At 40.7% G+C, this 19,985-nt stretch overlaps 1 protein-coding gene across 1 annotated transcript in view; it reads right to left on the reverse strand.

Annotated features, from left to right (window-relative positions):
• Nucleotides 1-6,079: 6,079 nt before the first annotated feature.
• BARD1 (BRCA1 associated RING domain 1) overlaps nucleotides 6,080-19,985 on the reverse strand; it is a 43,468-nt gene continuing 29,562 nt past the window's right edge. Inside the window, exons 9-11 of the mRNA XM_005144951.3 lie at nucleotides 19,318-19,410; nucleotides 8,196-8,293; nucleotides 6,080-7,443 (exon numbers count right to left, since the gene is read on the reverse strand). Coding sequence (XP_005145008.3) covers nucleotides 7,114-7,443; nucleotides 8,196-8,293; nucleotides 19,318-19,410 — 521 coding nt within the window. The 3' untranslated portion in view covers nucleotides 6,080-7,113. The remainder of the gene's footprint in view (nucleotides 7,444-8,195; nucleotides 8,294-19,317; nucleotides 19,411-19,985) is intronic.

A 19,985-nucleotide genomic window follows, 5' to 3' on the forward strand; every position in this document is an offset into this window, starting at 1 on the left:
CCATTCACAGAGGCTTTTCCTTGCATCTTTCTCTTCCTTTGCTTGCCTGCCTATGCGAGCATTGTGCAGTGCTCTGGTGGAGGCTGTGGTAAGGTAGGTGCAATGGCTTTGCTTGCTCCAGCACAGCCTTCCACCATGGGTGATGGGCAGTGCAACACCACTCCACATGGGCTCCTTCCCAAGTTCTTGTGCTAGACTGGGTAACACCAGAATGATCATTTCCATCCCCTGGGTGCCTAAGCTGCTACCTCGCACAGGAAAAGTAACCCCTATGGCTTGCAGAACCACCACACGAAGTAGTTCTGCTGCACAGACCATAGAGCCTGGTGTAAGCAGTTCCTCCATCTCTCATTATGGAGTCAGGGTTGTTATTTTTAAACCAGAAGCCAAAAGTCATAGAATCCCAGGATGGTTTGGGTTGGAAATGACCTTAAGCTCATCCAGTTCCAACCCACTGCCATGGGCAGGGAACCTCACACTATGACACCATGGCACCCAAGGCTCTGTCCAGCCTGGCCTTGAGCACTGCTTATTCCAGGCTGCTCATGAATGGTTTTACCAAACCCTGTCCAACAGGTACACAGCAAGCAAAGAGCCAGGGACCAGAAATCTTGTTCTGTAGTGGGTTAAACTGAGGAGAACATCCACCTCCGATATTTCACTTAAACAAAACTGTGACTCTTAATGGAAACCTTCTGCCTACAACCACAGATTAAATCATTCAAGCTTGGCTGAGTTTAAAACCAGAACCTGGCACCTCTTTAGAAACATGTTCGAGAGCTTAGGGTAGGAAATCTTCCCATCTTGACACATGCAGGTGTGGGACTCAGCAAGAGTGAAGCACAGCACCGGGGCCAGGCTCCAGGAGGAAAGCACATAAAGGTCATGATCAATCTTTACATTGGTAAGTTGTTCCTGTGCAGGCTTTACAAACTACACCGAGAGGAGCTGTTTGGAGTCCAGGTTACATCAGCCACACAGGTGATCCTGACTTCATACAGTCAGCCTGAGGGCACATGAAGGGGTTCAACCCACAATACAGCTTGGCTGCTTTGCCCTCTCCCCATGCTATGACTTCCTGCTCTCCTAGACCAAGCCTAAGGGACACAGAACACAGGGGTATTACATTGCTGCACAGCAGCAAATAAACACAGGGAGAAATAACAGCGCTGTGGACATATTGAATTAAACATTACCATGGCTAATGTAATCAATACAGCATTGATTGCATTATCCATATTAATATTTAATTATATTAAAAGGCCTCTTTTACTTTAATAATGTCCTGTCAGATCTTTTATGCTGAGGAAAAGTTAAATTGTGCTGGAGACCATGCATTCCAGATGGATCCAAACTAGAGCTCATCTGGGTTTCCCCTGGCACCAGCTAGTCAAACTGACCTTTCCAGTGGAGCCATATCCCTGGTCAGGCTGCAAACCAAGACCAGGGCCCCCTCAGGGGGTGCATGAGTACATATGGCAATCAGGAAACACCACTTCATGCCACAATTGAACCCCAGCTGATTATGGCCAAAAGAGACAGTTTGATGTCTGTTCCCCCCTCCAAATACTTGTTGGACTTGAAGGATTTTGCTAAACCAGGAGGAAACCAACCCAGCCCCACATTAGCTGAAGAAATAAGTGATTTTTATCAGCTCAGCAAGCCGAACAAGACAGCTTAGCTGTTGGTTCACATCCGATGTTTTAATACCTATTTTAACCCCATTCTCTGTGTATCTGTTTAACTTACAGGCTTGTGAAAGTAAGCACCACTCATCCTTGTGCAGCCCTCATAGCACAGTACTGCTCTTCAGCACACTGACTGCAACTGAACAGACATCACCCCAAGGTCAACTCAGACCTGCAAAAGGGCTGCTGTGGTTTATAGCTGTGCCCATCAGGGAAGAAACCTCTCTGCTTCTTAAACACACTTGGACATCCAGGGCAGATACTGTAATGCAACTAACTATGGCACTTGATGGTTAACTTCTCCCAGCTGTGATGCACAATGCATCCAACATCCACTGGAGCAAGGCATCACACCCCCTGCTGCCTAACAAAACCATGGGTACCAGGCATCCCAGCCTGTCACTGCCTCAGCATCTCTGCTGGGTGAATGACAGCGGTGTCTCAAGCACACAGCAGGAGCTGATGGTTCTCTGCTACTTCATCAGACCAGACCTCCTGCCAGGAATTGAATTGAAGCACAGAAAATGCATCTTCTCTGTAGGAATAAAATAAGGAAGGTGGGAACCTTCCTCCCTTCCCCCCATCTGATTACATACAAAATGTTCTTCTGCTTTTAAGGGCAATTTAACACTAGTTAACTACCATTAATTTAAACCAAACAAGTCTGAAAAGATAGAACATGCTGAACTGCTATTTAAAACAGCTGAATCTTCATTCATTCCATCTGAGACATTACTGCCCATTTCCTAGTCTGGCTGCACAAAGACCTTGCTGCAGTTTTTAAGCTGATATTTAAGCCTACTTTGTTGGCTTTTGTAATGCAGTGTGGTCTGCTTTGGTATCAGAGCAAGATTCAAACCTTGCCATCACATTTCTTCTTGCAAGGGATGGGAGGAAGTCAGAAAAAGGACATGGGGACAAACTGACTCATACCGATGAATCTAACACCAAATTCACTCCATTTCCAAGAGTAAAGCCAGGTAATCCTCCAATCACTAGAGTAAAACAGCTCAAGGGGTAAAAGAGAAGCTTTGCTCTGCCATGATTCATGGGCTTGTCCTCAACAAGATCCCAAGAGGCTGCTATCTAGACTTTGCTGGCAGCTGATGATCCACAAGATGGGCCAGGACAGACAATCCTGTTGGAGGCTCTACTGGTACTGCAGCCCTGGCAGTTCTAAACCTGTTTTTATCTCATCCATGTACCCCCTTGATAGTAAAGCATGTGAATGGGAAGCAGCACAGGAAGGATCATTTGGTGCTTACGTTTACACATCTTCCCCAAATAATATGCACCAATATGTAGTTCTGCAACAGCCTGTGGCTTCCATACAGACATCCTTGTCCAGACCATAGTATTTGCAAGTTTCTTTAGCCAGAGTGCTGATCTGCTAGAAGAATGCAGCATAAAATAAGTGCTGCAGATCAGGTGTGGACCTAATTCCTCAAGGAATACAACCAGCTTTAACTCCCTGCCTACAATTATTCCCATCCTTGGATTATGCATCCTCAATAGCTCTTGCTCCTCTCAGCCCAAGGTTAATCATAGGTAACTTTGTCTTGTGTTCCATACAGCTTAGTCAGGCCCAAACTCACTTCAGACACTTGTGATAAAGCAGAAGAGAGGGCTTTTAGTTCAAGCCTAAGGAAGGCTGTGTAAAAGCCAGCTGGTGAACCACTTATTGACATCTTTGTTATTGGGCAGATACAAGTCTTTGCACCCTCCCATGCTTGTTATCCATTCAGAATCCCAAGGAACATCATTAAGTCTTCAAAGCCAGGTTGGATGTGGCTTGGAGCAACCTGGTCTAGTGGAAGGTGTCCGTGCCTGTGGCAAGGAGTTGGAATTCGATGAGCTTTAAGGTCCCTTCCCACCCACACCAGTCTCTGAAGGTCCTATGAAGAGGATTATGAAACAGACCCTGAGCACCTTGCAGGCATGCAAGTTCTAATTTGGGAGCAAAAGTAGCTACCACTGTCTGGTATTTACTACTTGTTTGCATGTTGTTTCCCTGAAACACTTAGGGAAATAGTGCAACATCCAGCTCTCCTGCATTGCTCTGGTAAGAGAGAGACCACTCACTGCCTTCTACCTCAAAAAAGTAACTTCTATCTCAGATAATAAATGAATCCTCAATATTCAGCAACAGAAAGCAGGTTTTATTTTATAGCCAGAGGAACAAAAACCAAAGAGAACTATTGATGATTTAGGTATATGTAAACCTCATGAGATCTTTGCAAATGAGTAGCCAAATAGATAAAAGAACAGCCCAAAGTAAAAGCCATTCCATGACTATTCCCCATCCCTGGAAATGTTCAAAGCCAGGTTGGATGGGCCTTTGAGCAACCTGGTCCAGTGGAAGACATCCCTGTGGCAGGGGATTGAAACTAGATGAACTCTAAGGTCCCTTCCAACCCAAACCATTCCAGGATTCTGGTTATATTCCCTGGGATCTACCCAGGACACTGATGCAAGAAGACAACCTCTTCCCAAATACCTTTCACTTCAATACACACTCACAAAAACAAACTCCAAGACCCCACACAAAACAACAACAAAGAAAAGCAACCAAACCATCCAGACTTCATGTATTCTCCCTTAGACTACAGGCCACATGTAGAGTGTTCTATATGTTAACAATGAGTAATGTTAAAGCTGACATTACTGAACCCCAGATATGGCTACTGAAGGTGTTATTAGTACTGGAGTGATTAATTATGAACTAATTACATAAATAGGTAAAATTCAAGAGATAACTCATTAGCCTGAGATTCGCAGCATTTTTGAGGTATAAATAACCAAACCATCTATAATCCAGAATGCAAGTGTTGGACTCCTACCTCTTCAAATGCCCCAATCATCAATGCACATTAAGTGTATGTACGTTATCAGAAGAATGGAAATACAAATTCATGTTATAGCTAAGTTCTTTACTAACCTTTAACTGATTTTCTTTGATGAACTCATCTACTCCCTGGCTTCAGGCTATGCCAAAGCATAGAGCACCCACAAGAGGCTATGGCTGTCAGTGCCACAGCTCTGCTCACACAACTGGAAATACCTCTTGTTTTAAGCCTGCCTCCTCCTTGCTTCTTTTACTGCACTCTTGGTTTCAGACTGGAAGAGAGTGAGAAATGATCCCTACACACCCTTCACCACATGCCCTATGAATTCTATACCTTTGCTTTCATGAGCCAAAACCCACCCAATGGATTAAGGGATGTGATTTATCCTTACTACAAGACCTTTTCAGACATGCTTTATCAAGTGCTACCCCTCTGGCTTCAACAATTAGCAAGAGTGAATTAAGCAGGGTCTGTGTCACTGATCTCTTTGTGTGTGTACTTACCCATTGCTTCAGCAGTGTTTGACACCTGCTGTAGCTCTGGCATCAAAGTCTACCTCCTGTGGTTCTGGGAGGCTCTTTAAGCATGTCCATTTACACAGGTTGATCACACTCAAACACTGAATTCCTGAGAGACCTGAAGGAGATGGGCCAGAATCAATCTTGAGCACATTTTGATGAGTAAGGATCACGCCTCAATATGATAAGGAGGAATTCTTCATGTAAGTTGATAGTAAATCTTCTTAAAAACAGGACTTTATTCAAAGGAACAAGGAAGAGCTCAGGGTGTGTCTTAAAAGGAAGAAATTAATGGCAATTTTCTAAGTTTCTTTTCAGCTGCCAAGGAACAATGGCTCTTAAAACCTGTCCCTCTGCTGCCTCTACTTTAGAACCTACAGCAGTATTATTGATGGGCCAAATGTCTTTCTGGTACACAGCAGAAAAGCTCCATTCTTTGGAATTTTGCAGAGATCCACTGTTACTTGTGCAAAGAATACTACATGTGGTGTATTGATGTGCTACGAAATGCCAAGTTAAAATGTGCAACAATTGCTCAAATAAATGACCAAGTCCATGCAGTATTGACTCAGAACCTTATTTGCTGCCAGTATTTATCTGCACAAAACCCCCAGACATTAATACCATGGGTTGTTCCATTTATTAATGAGCCTCGTGGCATTTTTGCTCGCTCACACAGACGTGCAAGTACTTGAGAACTGCATTTAGTGAAGAGCAATGATTCAGTGTAGCACAAGTGATCAAGATGCTCAAACTACTGAAGTCTAGTAGATCCTATTGAAAACTAAGCCTTTTACACCTTAAGTGTACATTTCTAAGAGCATATTGAAAATCAGCATGGGATCTCCAATGGCAATGGTTACAGAAAACAACTCACACTGAAGAGCTGCTCTTGCAAGTGGATATGCTGTCTTCACAGCTGTATTAAGTTCACAGGAAAGTACTTACATTTCCATTTACCTATTGAGATATATATGCACTGCGCACTTACTCTGCAGCTAAGCTCATGTAATAGGACACTCCAAGCTTACTGGCACCAAGCTTTATTTATTACAAGCAATACAAAAGCAAAACACAAGAAAATTTGTTTTATCCCACAACCATCATTGTCATTATATATTATTACAAGACACCATTTTTCAGTTACGAATTCACAGAGACAATACAAAAGATGCTTGACACTACATAAGAGCAGAGTGAAGAAGTCTGACAGTAACTTCTGATCAATTATGAGAAATAGGGTAACAAATAGGAAAGAATCAAATATTGCTCCAGTGTAGACAGCTAAGTTTACGTATAGCTGGGCAAAGTGAGGCACAATTCTTTTGAGCATTAATTTTCTTAAGCAACCATGATAGTAACCATCCATCCATACAGAAATATCTGTCATTATAATTAAATACGAATCCTGATGCTTAAAAACCTTCAGAAAATAGAATTTAAGTTACACATTTACAAGTGTGAAAGAGGACAGACATAAGGCATTCCTCTAATTCTAATAAGGAATTTTAGACCAAGACTAAATTTTAAAGACAGTGTTTTCAAAATCATCTGCCTCAAACAAATTCAGGCCATTAGTTTAACTCCAATTTCTGTAAGGCTTGTCCCATGCCAAGAGTTTCCTTCAAAGTCCAGCTGTAGGATGTTTTAAGGAACATCACATGCCATCTGACAGATGAGATAACGCATACAGCAGATCCCTGTCAATGGATATTAAAGACAAAATAAATGGGGTCATGCTCTATTACTTACAAAGGGCTAGTTCTAATCAAGAATGAAAAAGGTTTCATTATGCACAATCTTAGTTACAAAATGTCAGTGATTATTACAGTGAAATGCAAAACCAAAGCATACTAAAGAACCCAAGGCACATTTTTCAATGCAGTATATTTATCTCTTATTCCAGCACTTCAGTGATTTTAGCAACTCATTGAAACGGTCAGATCTCTCCTTTATTCCTAAGAGCAAAACATAGATCATAGCTGCAGACCAGTGTTTACCAGAGTGTTCCAACTGCCCCAGACCCACCACATTTCAAAGCCTTGCTCATGAGACAGATAGTCATTTCACAGGCAGGAGCTGAAATGACATCATACAGTCTATAAGCCAGCTGGAGGGGGCCATCCAGACTTTGCCTTGACGAATTTTCTCCGGTTTGAATTTAGAAGACACATCATAGATCACATATTGAGTGCAAAATCTCTGGTCAGAAGTAGATTCTGCATGGTATGCCACCGTGTTTATTGTCTGCGTCACATCACTGTCTGGCTTTGGCTGTCTAACCAGAATTTGTCCTCCTGCTGCTTTGACCAGCTCCATGAGGTCACTCTTCTGGTGATGTTTGAAAGATCCCATGAAATAGAAGTAACATCCATCAAACAACTTAGGCAGCTATGTGGAAGGAAAGAAAAAATAAGTAAAATACAGGTCATCACAACTGAGCACACTGGAAAACAGTGGAAAGGAATAATCAGTGCCTACAAAAAGATATCATTTCAAATAACCAACACTGGAAGCTAGAAGAGTCCCTGCCCATGGCACAGGGGTTGGAACTAATGATCTTAAGATCCTTTCCAACCTTGAGCGTCCTATGATTCTACATACCATCCTCAGTGTAAGCATGCAACCAAGAAAAGCTTGCTTGCATGGCAAATTCTTGCTTATGTTCCAATATTTTCCAGCACAGGATTTGAACAGTGAGATAGGAATATTTACAACTACTGTTACAATGCATTTAATGAATGTTTCCAGTAAGTAACCAGAAATTAACTCAGTTAAATATAAAAGTGGCCTTATATGGAAACAAGAAGTAATAAATCCTTTTTTCTTTCATCAGGTAATTTCAACAGGCTTCTAAAGCTGAACAGAGAAGGCCGATGCAGCATCACTTCCTGTCCCATACAGCTTCTTCCACAAGTGTAGCACAGCCTCTGACAAGGTTATAGCAACATATCTATTAATAGAGCAAAATGACAGCTTTATGGGTGTTCGCAGTTCTTTCCATCACCTTGCACATAATCAAATTTCTGTACAAGACCACATTAAACTTTTACATCTACTGCACCTTTACATGTGGCAAAGGGCAAAAAAAATGCATGAACCAAAGGTCATTAAAATAATCAGTCTGAAGCAATAAAACCCACCAGGTGTTCTCTGTTGAGCCGGCCTCTTTGTGGGCCACCTTGAACTTCATACTTCTCTTCTTGTTCTCGAACTGTGCTCCGTAGACAGGCTCGTACCCCTACAAAAACACAATGAGGAAGGCAGAGATTAGAGACCCCATGTTTTAACAGAGGCTTGCATGCCATTTTAGGGACTCAAGAGCTGCACTATGATAAAAGGATTACCCACAATGCAAAATATTGCATCCACATAGCATCAAAGCCTATGTGCTTTAGAAATTTGCCTTTAAACCTGAGAACATTTCCAACCACAGCTGAAGATGCAAGTTAGATGGGGAGAATATCACACTAAAATCAGTGCTGTGAACACTGGGAGTTTTTAGCTTTTCCTCTTACCCACTAAAGGTCAACCTCTTAATGTCAAATGTCAGAGTGCTGGTCATTTGGAAGCTTAAATCCAGCATGTAGAACCAACTCTGCAGTTATGAAATGGAAGCAATTGCCTGATAAAGAGCAATGACAAAGCAAGCACAAAGCTGGCTTCTGAACAGCTATGGCCTCAAATAACAAATCAGATGGGACTTCAGGATCTCCAAGATCAGCACAAACTGGAGATTTATGCTAGGGCTTAACAGTGGCATTCATTTTTGTTACCACTGCTGCATAATGAGATTGTCTTTCAGAGTCAACATGTTTTTACCTTGTTTTAAGCCTACTTATTTTTTTCCCAATATAGAATGTGCTAATGTGTCGCTAACATCACTCAAATGTACTACCTGACCCCCCTTTGGAAAGAGAGATTGCTGCGGTCACCCATTCAAGGATGGAGCATTTTGCCTACACATACACTGCATTCATTAATAAAAATTACCCAAGAAAAGGTTTACAAAGCTAATTTTGTAGACTGCTCCATGAGGATTTACAGTGCTGTCAGTGCTGGTAACTGTAAAGTAGCACTTCACGCCTTGCATAGCGTTTCTTCTCAGGCAACTTATTTCCACTGTACAAATATGAAACCCACAGTACCTAAAAAATACAAACTGAACAACATCAGAAGTAAAATGTGAGGGGTTGATCCTAAAAAGGAAGAAAACAAGACTATAAAGAGAAGTATCACTGACAAAAGTATTGGATACCATGGCAGTAAGTAGCCAATAGATAGGAATCATCTAACGTAGAGAGATCTTGATAGCCAACTGTTAGTAATTTACTACCAGTTCACGTAACTCACATAATGCAATGGGAATTCATATTTTAATTACTAGAAGTCCTCCAATGCACTTAAATCAATAAAGATAAACCTATACAGAAAACTAGAACTGACTGAATACTATGGCATATATCCTTCCATATTACTCCATAAGACTGATTATTTGCAGTAGTTCATTCCTTCGAGATAAATTAGCATGAACTGGAAAAGCAACCTAGTCATGTATTTTCTGGAATAGCAACTTACATATTCATTACTGGTAACAGCAATGAATACATTTTCAAAGCACTCATAACTCAAAAATAAATCTAAGTTACTTCAGTATTTTTTATCATCACAACTCAACAAGACTTCCTGTGTCAGTGTCTAACTTACAGCTATTCTTTCTTTCCAAGAAAATCTAGATGTTAACGGGTGCCACTTATAATAAAGGAAAAACCATCTCATCTAAAGAACAGAACTGTCCATTCATTAAGAGCATGTTTTATTTCAATCTGCAATCGAAAACTCTATTTCAAGGACTTTCACCACCTAAAGCTTCTCTATAGCCGAGGGGTTTATACAATGAGTACATCACAAATTGAGCATCCAGAGCCAGCATTAGCAAATGAAGCAAATGTGATATGAAAGTAATAAAAGGTTGAATGAACAAAAAACCCTGACAATTTCTTTTTGCACTGCTACTTGCCTGAGAAACTAAAAATTAAGCTATGAAAGTGACCGTTAGTGGAATGTCTATGTTAGAAAAACAGGTTATGACTGTATGCATACTTGTGTCCATCCATTTCACACTGCAAAGTTCTCCAAGGAATCCGTATGCCTCAAAGCAAGAGAGCAAGAAGAGAAACTCACCTACACATCCTGTTCTCATCGTATCTGTAAGGGCCACAAACATTTGTTTCCTTGAAAAACTGGAAGCATGCAAGCAGAGCATCTGTCTAGCTAGTGTCTGCATGATGAGTGCTCTGGTTATTAAACCCCTGTGTCAGGGGAGTTGGAACTAGGTGATCTTACAGCCTTTTCCAACCCTAACTATTCTATGATTCCATGATTAATTTTAGCCTTTCTTAACCAGCTAGAATCACAACAGATCTGTGTCTTAACAGACTCGTGGCACAAAAGCTATTTTATGATAAAAAGCCATGAACGTAAGTACTCAGTGCCCAGGTGTTTCCTTTAACATAAGCTTAAGGGGCAACATCATTAAACCTACCACACACACAGCCCTTTGTGAAGCAACAGATTCTGTGGTATTTGGTGGTAGAAAACTAGGACATTTTCAATCCCAAACATATTTTTCATGCAAGATGTAGAAGCAGAACTTGCTCTGACTCATGGGTCTTGTCATATTTGAGAGATAACTACAAATGCTTTTGGAACTACTGTGCTCAGGGACATTTTAAGCAGCCTCATCTAACACTGTCTATGTGCAGGTAGCAAAAGAAGAAAGTCAGTCTTTGGAATCCTCGAGCTCTGAAGAGATGGTGTTTGAGACTTCAAAATAATTCATGGCAATCCTACCACCAACAGCACAGCCAATCTGTAGTAAGAGTATCACTTGGAAAGAGACAAGACAGCACAGACAAGGTAACAGCAAAAACCCCTTAGGAACAAGGAATGACAGTAGTCATGTATCATCAGAATCATGGTCTAGCTATATATTCAGAAAACTGATGCAGTTAGCAACCGGTGTTTGAGGAAGGTGCTTACAAACCTAAGATGAACAGTCAAGGAATATCTATCCATGGAAGACCTCCTAATTAGAAGAAGGGAGCTAAAGTAATTTATCTAAGTGATAAGAGACCAGTATGTCTGTTAACTGCAGACTTTGTTCAGACTGATTGCTTCCAGTTGCTCATTTCTCTTCAGTGACTCCACATACTTAAAAAGAGATTTTGTATTAAAGAATTAAAGAATTCACATACCACAGTAAAAAAGAACTCAGAAAATTAAAAAAGAGTATTTCCCTGTTCTCATATTTGAGATAAAACGACAAAGGGCTCAAGTTGTGTTTCTACCTAATTCATTATGCATCTATAAACAGACTACATTTACCTATTCTTTTTTCTCCCCTCTCCACCCAAAACTTAGTGTCAAGTCACTTGCTTCTAGATTATTGATTCTGCATTATCGTTTTTAGATGCAGTGGCTCCAACAGTCAAACTGAGCTTCTCAAAGACAGCATGATCAGCCTCAGTGTCACTTGGAAGCAGCAGGCATGTACAAGCTTTATCATCCTTCTATGAGATGGCACAACCACCACCACATGACCTGGTGCTAAAAAACCCCCCTCAATTTCACACTTATGAGCAGGGATACAAACAGAAGATTGGAGCATACTCAATTAAAAGTATGAATAAATACAAACAGAAGATTAGAGCAAACCCCAACTTCTGGGCTGTTTTTTGTTTGATTTTCAGTGAAAACTGAGTGCTGAATCTATTCAGTAAAGCCCAGGTCTTTTTTCTTGAGTAGGCATTATTAATTCTAAAGCTGCTAACATCTGTAAGTGGCTGAATAACATGACAGTTCCCTTTTAATAGTCTCTCCATCCAACTGAGTGTCATGCTGATTAAGAGGATATATAAAAGGAAATAAAATTCCATAATGCACTCAAAGGTACATCACTCCACTTCTTTTACAGGGACATTCCCAGAAGCTCTCTTGACCTTACAGCACTCCTATTTAAGTCAGAAGTATAGCACCCTTTGACTTCAAACAGGAGCTATGTTAAATTGCTTCCCAGAACTCCTGAGATTACAGACTCCCATTTGTCCATCACTGTATTGAAAAGCCACCATTGAGAACTTGGTGCCAAGACACTGCTGAAATGAATGGACTGAAACAAAGAAGTGCTATTATCCTAATTAGAAAGTGATCAGGACACCATCAATACTATGCCACCTCCCTTTCGAAATTGAGATGGACATCTTGAGTACTTATGCAAGAAAAGCAGTTCAGAACAGGGCTGAATCTTGGAAGAACAAGAACATCCTTAAAGAAACTCTGAAAATGGAAAGTAAACTTACTTTTGAGAAGACACCTGTAATTTTACATGGGGGCAGAGATAAGGGTCACGTTGTTTTTCTTCCCCATTCAGTCTGTACATTCTTCACTGGCATGCCTGACTAAAAATCTAGTCTGTTCTGCCCTAAAATAGAGTAAGACCATTCAACTTACTCAGGAACTCAGCACATCTTGATTTATTCCTTGATGCTATTGCCAGTAAGACCTGTGGACCTTCTAGGTTTGAGGATGATCCAAGTTTATTCACATAACATGCTCTTTTCCCTAAAGAGAATGATTACTGCAACTACACTTTAATGGCCCTCTACTTTAGTCACAGTAGTTGGATCAATTAACACACACAAAAAGTTGTGGTCAACCATTCAATGTCTGGCTGGAGACCAGTAATGAGTGGTGTCCCTCAGGGATCAGTGTTGGGACCAATCTTGTTCAACATCTTTGTTGGTGACATGGACAGTGGGATTGAGTGTGCCCTCAACAAGTTTGCTGATGACACCAAGCTGTGTGGTTCTGTTGATACCCTGGAGGGAAGGAATGCCATCCAGAGGGACCTTGGCACGCTTGTGAGGTGGGCTGATGCCAACCTCATGAAGTTTAACCATGCCAAGTGCAAGGTCCTACACCTGGGTCGGAGCAATCCCAGGCACAGCTACAGGTTGGGCAGAGGATTGATTCAGAGCAGCCCAAGGAGAAGGACTTGGGGGTGTTGGTTGATGAGAAAATGAACATGAGCCAGCTTCAGTGTGCACTTACAGCCCAGAAAGCCAACAGCATCGTGGGCTGCATCAAAAGGAGCATGACCAGCAGGTCAAAGGAGGTGATCCTGCCCCTCTACTCTGCTCTCGTGAGACCTCACCTGGGGCATTGTGTGCAGTTCTGGTGTCCTCAACATAAAAAGGACATGGAACTGTTGGAACAAGTCCAGAGGAGGCCATGAGGATGATCAGGGGCTGGAGCAGCTCCTGTATGGAGACAGGCTGAGAAAGTTGGGGCCGTTCAGGCTGGAGAAGAGAAGGCTGCGTGGAGACTTCAGAGCAGCCTTCCAGTATCTGAAGGGGGCTATAGGGATGCTAGGGAGAGACTCTTCATTAGGGACTGTAGTGACAGGACAAGGGGTAATGGGTTCAAACTTAAACAGGGGAAGTTTGGACTGGATATAAGGAAGAAGTTCTTTACTGTGAGGGTGGTGAGGCACTGGAATGGGTTGCCCAGGGAAGTTGTGAATGCTCCATCCCTGGTGGTGTTCAAGTCGCACAGAGCCTTGGGTGCCATGGTTTAATGTGAGGTGTCCCTGCCCATGGCAGGGGGGTTGGAACTGAATGATCTTAAGGTCCTTTCCAACCCTAACTATTCTATGATTCTAAAAGGCAAGACATGTAGCAAGGCACTTCATGTGGACCAGAGCTGTTTTACAGTGTCCAGTTCTCGTTTACTAGCACTCATTAATAAAGCTTGCCCGAGAGAAAAACATGGGGCAAGATCCCATGTGCAGACTGGTCATGCAAGGTTCTTCCCTAGAAATACAGAACATTAAAATTTTAAAAAGCCTCTTAAATAGCTGTTTTCACACTTGTGATCTGTAGGTGTAAACAAAATGCATTAAATGCTGGCAGAAAAATGAGCCTACCTTCAAGTCCCTAGAAAATACTGCAGAAAAAGGGGTTTAGCCTAATACAACCACATTTTAGCTTAATGCTACCACATGCACCAAGGAGAATACTGATCTTTTCCGCCCATTATTAGCAAGATAGTAAAGCATCAGTACTTACACTGATACTTATTACCTCACTTAACAGTTGCCCCTACCTTCTCACCTTCAGGTATATAATGGAGCAAGCAAGTTAAAAGGGTGACTACCTTAATGGTATCATTATTTGACCTTTGATACAACAGGAGCTACAAGTGCTGGTATAAATAACAGCATTATATGCAAAATTTAAGGTCAGAGCCCTATAACCCTTATTTATGTCAGTCTTACTGGTTTATAATGAAACTAACTGCATCAGCAAAAACAATTTAAGCAGGATGGAGTATTAAAAGAACCGGTTGCCAAGAACAAGTTGTAATCAGCCACAGATACCCAGGGGCAGCTCTCAGCAACTCAATTAGCCTTAGTGGAGTTTTGTTGGATTTGCATTAATAAAGGAAAGAGCAGGGGTTAGTCCAAAAAAATCTCTTAGAACACCAAAGGTAATTCAGAAATACACAATAGCAACAAAGAAGACAAAATGCTGCACATCCAAGATCTAACAGATTGCAACTGAAACTTCCTCAGCTCAGCCTGCACTGGGTTTTAAGATTTACATGCAGATTGAGTAAAGCCTGATAAGATGATTTTCCTAGAAAAGGAGGAAATCTAGACTGAGAGAAAGCCTTAGGGAAATCTGGCATGGCTAGCTTCAACTCGCTCCCATCAACAGCATTACCAGTCTCTGCTATAGCACAGAGTTTTTAAACTGTCTCATGTTCTTAGAAAGTAACTTCAGAATCTGAGATTTTCACAGAGGTAGAGATCCCATTTGGTCAAACAAGAGCAGTCCATTATTCTAATACAGAAATGACACAAGATGCTGCACAGACTAAAATGAATTGGCTTACGAAAGGTAGTTAACAAGTTATCCAGGTGATATTTATTAAACATGATGGAGCAGATGTTTAGGAAGTCCTTAAACATCAATTCCCAGATGCTAGGAGCATATAATATGAAAATCACTACTTCATTTAGACCCCCAAGTGTCCTAACTTCTTTAAGGAATTGATGTTTGCCACAGGTGTCCTCTAGACTGATGAAGGTGACTGGAGGTAAGGAGGAGAGATCATGTTCAATTCCACCAAGTGTGCTTATCCTCTGGATCCCATCACATACTGTTAAATTAGTATTTTACATCCTTTTCCTTACAATGGGCTTCCTTAATGCAATGTTAGAGTTAGAGCAAAAGGACTCTAAATATGAAAAACTGAGTATCTGGATGACCTAGAACAGAGTGAATAGTGGAAACCTGGTTTCCTTTTCCTTTAGACTTTATTTCAGAAGAACCCACTTCCTAGCTCCGCAGACAAAGGGCAAGCACCACATTTAAGAGATTCACCCCATTTTCTCCTCTGCAAACCCCAAAAGCTTCAGTCTAACTTTGTGCTGAATTTGAAACAGAACTGTTTGCTGCCTCTTTTCCAGAAGCTGCAAACACTACAGGAGTGCAGATGTTCAGACCATGTTGATGTGAAACATTCCCTTCAGCTTTACACCCAGTCCACAATGTGCGTACACAGATTTCACCCACATCCCACAGAGCTGAGTCTTTTTGTAGGAGGAGGCAGTTGAAGTAAGCCTCCAACTGCAAAAGAAGCATGAAACTCCAGTGATAAAGTTTTGGGCTGCTTTCAGGAGAGAGGGCTTTGCTGAGGATGAGCCTGTTACCTTAAGGAAGTTTATGCATGGAAGAGAGACAGTGGAGCCTGAGAAGCAGTCAGCTCAAACAGCCTTGCACTTTCTGTCTAAAAGCATAAACAAGGATGGACATACTGCTCCAAGAAATTCAGAAGGATGTTTTCACCTTAAAACATCAGTCATGCAAGTCCCTAGCTTTTCCAGTCAACTTCCAGTTGTTCTGGGGCCTTACAGGAAAAGCAGGGAGATACTGAATTCGTTTATATGATCAGAGCTGAATCATTGCGCTGCTCCAGGTAAGCAAAACAGATGAAGGAATAAGCAATCAGATGCTTAGAATTCTGCCAGATGCTTCACTGCAAAGACTGACACAAGCTTGTTCCAATGTGTATCATCACCAAGATCATTTGTCATCCTCTGCTTTAACAGATGACAATCAGTTTAAGAAAAAACAAGCTGAAAAGCTATTAAAGACTTCTTCTGGTTTTAATTACATTATTCTAAGCACAGAGGAAATACAGTGATACTTGAATCTTTGTCTCAGCCTACTTGCAGAAGGATAATGATACGCTACTTTGTGCCCTATTACCATCTCAGGAATAATGAAGGCAATAAAATAATGAAACCAATGAAAGATATGGCCAAGGGCAAGGAGCACTGTGACAACAGTGCCTCAGCTGAATCTTATGCTGCTTTGGAAGTGGATATATTGCTGACAGTATATTATATACATGGAAAAGACTGAACTGCAACTGATAAGGTGAATTTTTCTTCTGTGAAGATGTAATACTGCTCAGTGTGGCATCCTTTCATCCTAATCTACCTGAAGAAAAAAGGGAACCCGAAAACTGAAGATATGTATTTAAACTTTGGCCCTCTAATACTTATTAGCTCAGAAAATTCCCTATGTCCTCTCCACTGATACTAAAGGATGCTGTTGTGTGTATAGACACATGTAAACAGGAGCACCGTAGAATTAAACAAGAAAAGCAAATTGCTCTTTATTAAAGAAACACAGCTTGAAAGCCTGTTAGAACAGAAAAGTTAACACAAGAAATACACTCCTAAATGAAATCCTGGGTTTTGCAAGCATGTGGTGTTTTTTAAAGAAGTGGTAAAATTATGTACGGGCTATAAATGTAACTTTAGAAATAACAGACAAATGCAGCTTGCCTCATAGTAAAAGAAATTCAGATGCTCACTTCTGCACAGTCAGCAGTTCAGTAAGTGCTACACTGAGCTTTGCTGTCTCAAACAGTTCAGTGAAGGTTTGGAACAGTTTAGATCACTGAGTTATAAGCAACTCCTTCAATCTATTCACAGTGGCTTTGACAGAAGTAAGCCAAGATATGTGCACACTTCTGGAAGTTTACTTGCATCACATTTAAGGAAACAAATAGGAGGCAAAAACTGACAAATTATGGAAAAGCAAAGACCTCTTTTTCCTAGACACATGTTCCATCAGCAGGAGTCCCATTATTTGTTATAACAATCTTTAACTTGTAATGACTCTGAAGAAGACTAATAACAGACTGGTGGGAACAGATGGAGTGGTGCTGTTAATTATAGGCACTTAGCTGCATCAGACCCCATGAGTTATTACAAACATTTCCCACTAGGGAGGAGAATCACTCGCTTTTAAGTAGTATGTTGCTTACTAAGCTGGAAGCATTAGCAGCCAGGATTGTACTAATCAGTACTAACAACATCAAATAAAAGTCAGGTGCAAACAAAAAATATGGAAATAGTCCCTGAATAACTCCCACACTATGTTTTTAGTTTTCCAATCGCTTACAAAGGTTCTTCCACAAAGATTTAAACTCAGGTCTCCCTTATTAAATCTCCCTACCATTCAGGTGATTTTTTCTAAGCATCTGACCAGCAAAAAGATACAATTAAATACAGGAAATCCATCCTAGCAGAATGATAGAAGGCATGCAGACCTGAGTGAAGCCAAGAACCTGCCAAGTGATTCACCACAGAAACAGGTTATTCAGTCAGCTAAACAGCATGTTGTTCCAGAGCAGCTGAACACACCCTTTCCCATCACACAACCCAAACATCACTTGGAAGTCTTCTGAGTTTCCTCCTGCATCCTTACCTCCAAATAGAAAACTGTCTCCCTTCTGCTTCTCAACAAAGCATCTGGAGTTTATTAAATCCATCTGCTTGCTTGAAACAGTATTTCTCCAGGTTATATTCAACAAGAAGCTGCTACTCTTTGTAAGAATCAGAGCACAAAAACAATACGTTTTCCTTCTGCAAGCTCTATTAAGGCTACAAACAAAGCCAATGTTGCAGAAAACATTTCTGAAGGGACAGTAATTTAAGAAACCCTTTAAGAAAGCATGGAACAAATACTGACTATCTGGAAGCCACAGGAACACGCTGAATAAAAGAACCCAGTCTTCAAGAGTCTGATTTCTGCTTTATTTGAAACACTAGTATGCAACTTCTGAAGCTTTAAGCAGTAACTTCATAAACATCAGTGACTGGAAAATTTAGACTATTAAAGAATCCTTATATTCTGATGTTTAGTCACACAGTAGAAAACCAGAATGATATTTGTCTGAGTTTTCCATGGATAATTAACTCATTTGTAGGGTACTTATTAGCTAAAAGGCCTTAGCCATAAAGGTCAAGGGGAAGAAAATGGCTTTTACAACTATTGTGAGAAATATATTAGAATATATTAGAAAGAATAAAAAGCAGATTTGGGGTGCAAGTCCACTGAACAGCTGCTCAAAAAAGCACGCACTGTATGGAAACTAATTACTAATTACATGAGAAATTACATCCAAACTACTCACATACTGAAGGGACACTGTGCAAAGCATCCTTCTTTGGAGGTTACTATTTTAGTTGACGAGTACTCCAGTCTGCTGGGTTCACACGTACAGAAATGGGTACTGAAAGTTACATACACAATTGGTCTGCCTGAGCCTGCATAAAGCCTGACAATGTTCTCAAATGAAACTGAAGTTCTTCATAACTGAAGTTATCAAGAACTTCAGTGGAAGGTACAAACAGCAGTTATGATGACAGCCCAATTTTGGTTAGAAACCTTAACTTTCAACAGATCCCAGCTTATATGCAAACAGGCAACACCTTACCTTCCTACAGGCCTTGACCAAGCAAAACTTTCCTATCCATTTCAAGGGAAGCTATTTATAAGAAATCCAAGGGTTTAATAAATTCCTTCCTCCTCTCCCAGGATATTTTCCATAATCTTTCAAACTGTTCTTAATGTAGCAATAAACAAATTCACTCCCTACTGGTATTTAGGGTAAGACCAACCCATCTAACAATGAAATGCACACATTTGCCAAGGAAGGAGCAGTTGTATGTAAGTTAATTCTCTTGTCATTCCATTCAGGAGCTGAAAAGCCAAACCCCTCACACTTTATGTTAAGCTAGTATTGATATTAGGGCTGGTTTAGAAAAGGAATTTTTCTCTGGAATCCCAGCTACAATTTGTGGTCAAAAAACCCAAAGAATCCCATATATTTAATACTTACATTCAAATTTGAGGACCCAACATCCAGTCAGAACAGCCATTATACATTTCACAGTTTTTGGCATCGGAACATCAGGGATAACGAGATGAGTTACTAGGAAAAAGATTACATCAGTAGAACTAAGAGCACATAAAAACCAGAACCATGCCTGGCTGAAAAGCAATCAATCACCATTTAAAGAATAAGCAAACTATAATAATTTATCAGCCTCTCTTTCCAGCACAAGTATGTGAAGTTTTTGACACTAAGATATGATTAAGTAGGAGAGCTATTAGAAAAATTGTGGGTTTCAACATATACTTGCTGTGAAAAAGAGAAGTCATACTTTTATAGTCGTAAGCTAACACTTAAATCTTCGGAGGAAGCTCTGGTTTATAGGATAGTACCTTTTTTCCCAGTCCTTTTAAAGTTAAATATAACTTTGACAGGAATCTTCCTATGGGATCTCACAGCTTTAACTCAGAGCTAACAGAACTTAACTCACAATCCTGGAGTAATAAGCAAGGTATGAAAGATGGTAGGGGAAAATTACCTTAGCATTTCTTCCACAAGCAGGAAAGGCAGTGCTCCAAACAACTAATAGGAGGGATTAAGATAAAATTCTCCTCAAAGGTGAACAAAAAACAAAAAACCCAAACCAAAGTCCATAATTTGGCTGTATCGTCTTA

This window comes from Melopsittacus undulatus, chromosome 8 (assembly GCF_012275295.1).
Source record: "Melopsittacus undulatus isolate bMelUnd1 chromosome 8, bMelUnd1.mat.Z, whole genome shotgun sequence".
Classification (NCBI taxonomy): domain Eukaryota; kingdom Metazoa; phylum Chordata; class Aves; order Psittaciformes; family Psittaculidae; genus Melopsittacus; species Melopsittacus undulatus.